The sequence below is a fragment of the Aedes albopictus genome, chromosome 2 (assembly GCF_035046485.1).
Source record: "Aedes albopictus strain Foshan chromosome 2, AalbF5, whole genome shotgun sequence".
In the NCBI taxonomy this organism is placed as follows: domain Eukaryota; kingdom Metazoa; phylum Arthropoda; class Insecta; order Diptera; family Culicidae; genus Aedes; species Aedes albopictus.
This window is the reverse complement of record NC_085137.1, coordinates 251,560,285-251,568,235: the sequence shown is the minus strand read 5'-3', so window position 1 is coordinate 251,568,235 and position 7,951 is coordinate 251,560,285. Positions and strand designations below refer to the sequence as shown.

The 7,951-nt window shown below is 44.1% G+C and overlaps 1 protein-coding gene across 1 annotated transcript; it reads right to left on the bottom strand.

The window, feature by feature from the left end:
• Positions 1-6,468: 6,468 nt before the first annotated feature.
• On the bottom strand, positions 6,469-7,392 carry LOC134286468 (uncharacterized protein K02A2.6-like). The gene has a single exon (XM_062848080.1). The coding sequence runs from the start codon at positions 7,390-7,392 to the stop codon at positions 6,469-6,471; it is 924 nt and encodes a 307-aa protein (XP_062704064.1).
• Positions 7,393-7,951: the final 559 nt, after the last annotated feature.

Below are 7,951 nucleotides of genomic sequence, written 5' to 3'. Positions count from 1 at the left end.
GGTATGTAAACTCGTTCTCCTCGTTTTCAGTCCAATAAAATACATCCGATGTAGCCAATGCACGCAAATAAGCAGTCTTCGCCGCTCGGTGGATGATAAATTTGTCCACGAATGTTATCAAGCCCAGAAAACTTTTCACTTCAGAACAGCTTTCTGGTTTTCGAAAATCTCGAATGGCTGCCACCTTGTCATCGTCGACTTGCCATCCATCTGGAGTCAAGTTAAATCCTATGAACTTGACCGATTGACTGCCAAACACACATTTATCATGATTCAGCTTTACATTGTGGTTAGCCAAGCACTCTAGGACTTTCTTCAAATTTGCATCATGTTCTTCTTTCGTGCGACCGAATACGAGGACGTCATCAAGAAAATTTTTGCACCCTTCGCAATCTCCCAAAACCTTCCGTTGTAGGGTTTCTTGGAACAAATCTGGTGCATTGCATAATCCGAATGGTAATCTAACGCATCTAAACATTCCATATTCCGTGAAAAAGTTTGTAAGGTGCCTCGATTCTTCATCAAGTTCAATATGGAAAAACGCGTTAGAGAGATCGATCGTTGAAAACCAGGTCGCTCCGTCCAGCTCAGCTAAAATTTTCTCCAGGGTTGGCATTGCAAATGGATTTCGATGTATGTATCTGTTTGGACCTCTCAGATCGATTACTAATCGAATATCCTCCTTCCCTTTGGGCACCACCAGCATTGACGAGCAGAATGATGTATCCATCCCGTCCGTTACTCTTTCAATGATGTCTGCTGAAACCAGATCTTGCAGTCGCTTTTCCACTAATGGTTTCACTGCCAAGGGAACATTTACAAACACATTCCTGCAAGGTGGCTTTGTTTTGTCGTAATATATTTTTACAGGAGGGACATTGAACTTCGGGAAGGCTTCACTTGCTTCAATTGCGCCGATCTCTCCTGCCTGTAGAATCCTCTCTTGTTCCGTAGAGTGCTGATTGATTGGAACCTTCAGTCCAAGCATGAGAACACTATATCGGCATGCCGTAGCCCTGCCCAACAGTGCTCGACTGTCCTTTACGACATAAAACTTTTCTAGCAGCGTGGGTCGTTCGTCCGAAATATGCAAATAGGCATGGAAGGTCGCCAACACCTGAATATTTCCAGTCGTGGCGTAGGCTCTCAATGGCCGATCCGTTTCATGTTTAACGTTGAACACTTCGTTATGATACCTCGGATTTGATAATAATTGCTCGAACAACATAGGGGTGAAGGTGTTCACTTCGGCTCCGGAATCTATCAAGAACGAGCACTCTAGACCAGCTACGGTAGCCATAATCATCGCTTCTGTGGACGCAATCGTTTGTCCAACCTACAAAGTTAAGTAATAACACAAACTTCATTGACTATACTTTTTTTTTTTTTTTTTTTTTTTTTTTAAACTTACACTATCGATTCTTTTAGCATCGAGTGTGGAATCGTCCAGCAACACGCTAGCCGGAGAGCAGGGACTGGACCGCTGTACAGAACTTGTGGAGGGTTCCCCAAGGATTTCGGATGTCGGATGTATTCGCTTGAGTTCTTGTGTCGTTTTAATCTCTTCCGATTTTATTTCCTGTTGTAATGTAGTTATACATGTATTACATATCATTCAAAATAATACTGCTTCAATAGCATTCAAATTCATACAGACTGTCATATCCATTCATAGGTAACTTAACTTGTTAAAAAAAACAATAATAATTCACTATATCATTTGAGATATTGTAAAAAAAATAATTGATTTAAGCTCATTGTCGAATTCATGAAATATTAACCTTGAACGGTAATCACATTCAGCATGTGTAAAAGTAAATGTAACTGAATAATGTTCTCAAATAAGTACATATAGTTAACTGTAGTTGTCATTAAACTATTTAGTTAATTTTATCAATTTCACTCACCGGTTCTTCATCCTTCATTTCTTCAGATTTCTCAACAGCAGCAATCTTACCAGGAGGTTCGTCCAACTCTTCCTGTGCAGGACGCTTGACTGATGCCGAACACACTCTTTTAATGTGCCCAAGACGTCCACACCTGTCGCAGATCTTGTGCTTGGCCGTACAGTCTTCAACTGCGTGGTACACGCCACCACATCGCCAGCATCGTCCGGCACGTGGATGGCCGCTTCTGATTTGGTGGTTTTGAAAATTCGTTCCACTGTATGAGCCTCCGGTATACGACTGTCTGCCACGATTGCCACGCCATACACCACGATGAGCAGCGGCTCCCCGCTGGAAGCCTCCACGTTTTCCACGAGAAGAGAAACTTCCTGAATAACGTTGCTGACGTAGTGCGCCCCAACCGGATGCTGCTTGGACGGGTGCTACTAAAGTTGGCTCTGCATTACCATGTCTGCGCAATACATACTCCTCATTGAGCCGGATGGTTTCAATTTCGCGCACTTTGTCCACAAGATCGATGAAGGTGCCTTTGCGACTTAGCAACTTAAGGGCAGTAGTACGAACCTCTCGGCTCCTAGCCTGCTCCGCTACCGTTGACACGATTTCCTCAAACTCCTTTTCGCCATCAAACTCGCACAAACGGGCCGTTGACCCGACTCGTATGATGAAGTTAAGGTCTGATTCCTCCGGTTGTTGTGTCATTACTGCCAATCTGCGTCTCATCAACATTAGATCCGATCCGGAACCGAAGTACGTTTTGAGACGATGCAACGCATTGGAAAACGGTTCGGTTTCCTCGTTTGGTGCATCCTCTTGAGATTTGGTGTTCCTGTATATCTCAAGCAACCGTGGTCCAGCTTTGACCTTCAAAACGGTGAATTTCGTAGATTCATCGTTTATGCCTGCGAGCTTGAGTGAGTCCACTAACAAATCTTTCCACATTTCATACGTTTGACGATGGATTTCACCGCCATCCGTAGCCTTGCACTCGGGTACACTTATAGATGCGACAGATAGCTGGTTCATGGACGAGAAAAATTTTGATTCCTCGATGCTCTGGAGACCTGTGTGTCGCGTGCTGCTCAACCTATTTTCCGCGTTGAAATCCGCATCCTGCAGGCTGCGTTCCAGAGCTTCAGTCAAAGTCGCATTCTTAGCTTTTTCCTCCGCCAATTCACGTTGTAAATCCTTTACTTTCTTTTTCTGTTCTCGAGTACGCACCGGTTTATCTGGAACAACAAACGAGATATGCTTGCTTGAATTTTGATTAACTTTGGATTCCTTCATCAAAATTTGCTCTAGCGAAATCCGAGGCGAAATCAATTCATATCAAAATGTTTCTAGATTTCTTATTTTATTTTTTTTTTTTACTTATGTATTATGATTTGAAAACGTTAACTTGTTTCGTACAGGCATCAACATGTTCTGCCCGCACTCAAATTTACAAATTTGAAGTTGAAAAAAAAGAAATGAATACTTTTTTTCACTCTAATAATACAAATACCCACTTGTCCCGTATTTTTCATTATCATTCAATGATTTACATTATATTGAATTGCATTGCTGGTACCCACGCGTCCAGCATCTCATTCTGCATTACTCTTTTGTCATACATATTGTGTATGCAGGTACCCACACGTCCTGCATTGAAATTATTTGCTGGTACCCACACGTCCAGCATTTATATATTTTACTTTACAGGTACCCACACGTCCTGTATTGAATTAGAAGATTACGTTTTCTTTTAACATGGAATTTCCTTTCTCCGCCATTTTACTTTCCATTCTGCAGGTACCCAGTCGTCCTGCATAAGATTTATTTAATACATGCATTTTCATTCTACACAGATTTTTTTTCCAGAAAACTATTCTCACAATTATCAGTTTCCATTGAACTGGTCACATTTTTTAATTTTCTTTCCGAAAACTCACCTATCGGCTGCGCCATGTCGTATTTCTTCGTCGAACAAACTCGAAAATGAAAAAAACTACCGCGCACAGAAAACCACTACTACGCTCTTCAAAAATCGTTTACAGAATGAGGGCTGCTGACCGATTCGCTGACGCCAAACCTCAAATCTCTCACACACACACACCAGCTTCTATCGAGTCGACGTCCGGTCGAAGTTTGCGTTCCAATGCGTTTCTGGAAACGCAAACTTGGCATTTTACATCTTATCTATTACACACAAATTTGTTTTTGAGTAAAAGTTTAGCTTTCGAACTAATTGCATATATTCGAGCAATACAATCTGAAATATTAGTAAATAAACAACCACTCAGTTTTATAAAAGCTGCAATTTTATTGCATAATTCAAATACCAAGTACAACGTAGATTGCATCGTAAAATATAACTCCATTTAAACGTAACAGCGGAGTAGTATAATATTAGCGTGATCAAGCATTTGCATAACGCTTCACATCTCGCTTCACATTACCTCGCACAACTCTATTCGCATCATCTCGCACAACTTTATTTGCGTTTGACAGTTTGCGATTTTTTTTCTATGCTTTATGCTGTCATCGGTGCAAAAGTTTATGCTTTGTTTACATCAGATTAGTTTTTCTTGAAACCAGTCCGAAAGTAATTTCGCGTTAGCTAGTTTTCCTACACATAGTAGTCCTTCATTTTCTTATTACTCTGTGCAGCCATCCTTTGTACTCTTTGTACAGCGTTTCGCATATCCTCTTCAATGAGCATTGTGATACTTTGGAGTTTAATTAACTCATTTCATTTATTTAGTTCACATCAAATTCATGATAATACTGAATCAACAATTTGCCGCCATAATACTCGATTTGCAGCTGCATCTCTCCATCCTCGGTCACGCCCAACACTCGCCAGATCACGCTCCACCTGGTCCGCCCATCGTGCTCTCTGCGCTCCACGCCTTCTTGTACCAACCGGATGGTTAGCAAACACCAACTTTGCAGGGTTGTTGTCCGGCATTCTTGCAACATGCCCTGCCCACCGTATCCTTCCAGCTTTGGCCACTTTCTGGATACTGTGGTTCATCCTTCTCCGCCACACACCGTTCTCCTGCACACCGCCGAAGATCGTCCTTAGCACCCGTCGCTCGAAAACTCAGAGTGCTTGCAGGTCCTCCTCGAGCATCGTCCATGTCTCGTGTCCGTAGAGAACCACCGGTCTTATTAACGTCTTGTACATGGTACATTTGGTGCGGGGGTGAATCTTTTTTGACCGCAGTTTCTTCTGGAGCCCATAGTAGGCACGACTTCCACTGATGATGCGCCTTCGTATTTCACGGCTCACGTTATTGTCAGCCGTTAGCAAGGAACCGAGGTAGACGAATTCTTCTACCACCTCGAAAGTATCCCCGTCTATCGTAACATTGCTGCCAAGGCTTGTCCTGTCTCGCTCAGTCCCACCTACCAGCATGTACTTTGTCTTAGCCGCATTCACCACCAGTCCGACCTTTGCTGCTTCACGTTTCAGGCGGGTGTACTGTTCTGCCACCGTTCCAAATGTTCTGGCAATAATATCCATGTCATCCGCAAAACAGACAAATTGGCTGGATTTCGTGAAGATCGTACCCCGGCTGTTGAGCCCGACTCGTCGCATAACACCTTCCAGGGCGATGTTGAAGAGTAGGCAGGAAAGTCCATCACCTTGTCGTAGTCCCCGTCGAGATTCAAATGAACTGGATAGCTCACCCGAAATCCTTACGCTGTTCTGCACACCGTCCATCGTTGCTCTTATCAGTCTAGTCAGCTTCCCGGGAAAGCTGTTCTCGTCCATAATTTTCCATAGCTCTGTGCGGTCGATACTGTCGTATGCCGCTTTGAAGTCGATGAACAGGTGATGCGTTGGGACCTGGTATTCACGGCATTTCTGGAGGATTTGCCGTACGGTGAAAATCTGGTCCGTTGTCGACCGGCCGTCGATGAAACCGGCTTGGTAACTTCCCACGAACTCATTTACTTTCGGTGAAAGACGACGGAAGATGATCTGGGATAGCACTTTGTAGGCAGCATTCAAAACGGTGATCGCTCGAAAGTTCTCACACATTAACTTGTCGCCTTTCTTGTGGATGGGACAGATTATCCCTTCCTTCCACTCCTCCGGTAGCTGTTCAGTTTCCCAGATCTTGACTACTAACTGATGCAGACAGGTGGCCAACTTTTCCGGGCCCATCTTGATGAGTTCTGCTGCGATACCGTCCTTACCAGCCGCTTTGTTGTTTTTGAGCTGGTGGATGGCATCCTTAACTTCCCTCAGCGTGGGAGTTGGTTCGTTCCCGTCCTCTGCTGCACCAACATAGTCATTTCCTCCGCTGCCTTGTCGAAGTGCTGCTTCCACCTTTCGATCACCTCACGCTTGTCCGTCAGGAGGCTCCCTTCCTTATCCCTGCATATTTCGGCTTGCGGCACGTAGCCTTTGCGGGATGCGTTGAGCTTCTGGTAGAACTTGCGTATTTCCTGTGAACGGCAGTTTAATTAACTGTCAGAATCTAATAATTAGCTTTTGTTTAAACTCTATAGAAACTACACTAAGAACTTCGTAGCACTTTGACGTAGGTATGTCTGCACACCAGAGATACTAATTCACGAATGCTTCACTGTACCATCGGGTTGCTTGGATCTGTGAATCATTCATCGTCCTTTTTATCCAGATTATGGTTGATTGACAACATAATCGCGTTGCCAGGTTGGTCGAGACATCAAACGGGATGGACGGGATGTTTGCACTGGTTCCAGATCGGGACCGACTGACTTCATCGTTAGGATGTTTGGCTATTTGCTTGACATGAGCCGTGTTTCTTTCAAGCACGCCACCGGATACGGGATCAAATACTGTAACGCGGTTTCCTTTCCTCTCAACTACGTTATATTCTGTTCTGCCAAATGTTGAAGTAAGTTTGCCTGTCGACACAAGGTTCTTCAACAGGACGTTGTCTCCTTCTTGAACTTCTGAAGGCTTTGCATGACGTCTGATATCTTCCCTTTCCTTCCCTTTATGTTTTAAAACGATATCTCTATCTTGGGCTTCGGAACTAACAGGTGGCGCCGTTTCTTTGTCGCCAATCGTCGGAATTTTGGACCGAATTAAACGATTTTGCAATAGCACCGATGGGGCCTTTCCCGTAATTGAGTGTGCAGTGGTGTTATACATCATTGAATACTGCAGCAAATCCGTTTCCCAATGGCTGATCTCGAGTCGTTTTAGCAGAGAGCTGTTTTGTCTCTCAACTTCGCCATTCGCCTGCGGCCAGTATGGAGCGGTATGGTTGAGAGTTATATTTCTTGTGCGACAATAGTCCTCGAATTCCGTGCTGATAAACTGACGACCGTTGTCCAGTGTGATCGTTCTTGGATAACCTAACCGTACAAAGATTGGTTCGATTTGTTTGATTGTTTCTTCTGATGTGATCCTCTTCATGATACACACTTCCTTGTATCGGCTGTAGTAATCCACTATCACCAAGAGATATACGTTCGACGGTAACGGGCCCAGAAAGTCCATTGCTACATCTATCCATGGCTCATTTGTCATGGCCCGACGGCGCATTAGCTCGGGTGCAGAGGGTCTACTAACCAGACGGCAGCCTTCACAGTTTTTAACTGTTTTTCTTGCATCTTCGTCCATTCCAGGCCACCAAACTCTGTCACGCAGGCGCGTTATCATCAACGTTTCTCCTGGGTGCCCTTCGTGTGCGAGCTGCAGCATCCTTGTACGCAAACTTCGAGGAATAACTATTCTGCAACCGCGGATTACGTAATCTTCAAGAAGAGCAAGCTCGTTTTGGAAGGATGTATACTTCTTGGCACCATCCCTGACTGGTTTATTCGCCTAATCTCCTGTCCACAGAGCGTCCTTAACGATAAGCAATTCCGGGTCCTCGTCTTTGCGTTCTTGATTTCTGATACATCCACAGCAACCGAATCCGTAATGGCATTGATGTAGATCTTGTCGTCGCATTTATCGATGTATTCATAATCATTTGTTGAAGATAAACGAGAAAGCGGGTCCGCAACGTTCAGCTTGCCGGGTTTATACACAATCTTGAATTTGAACGATTGTA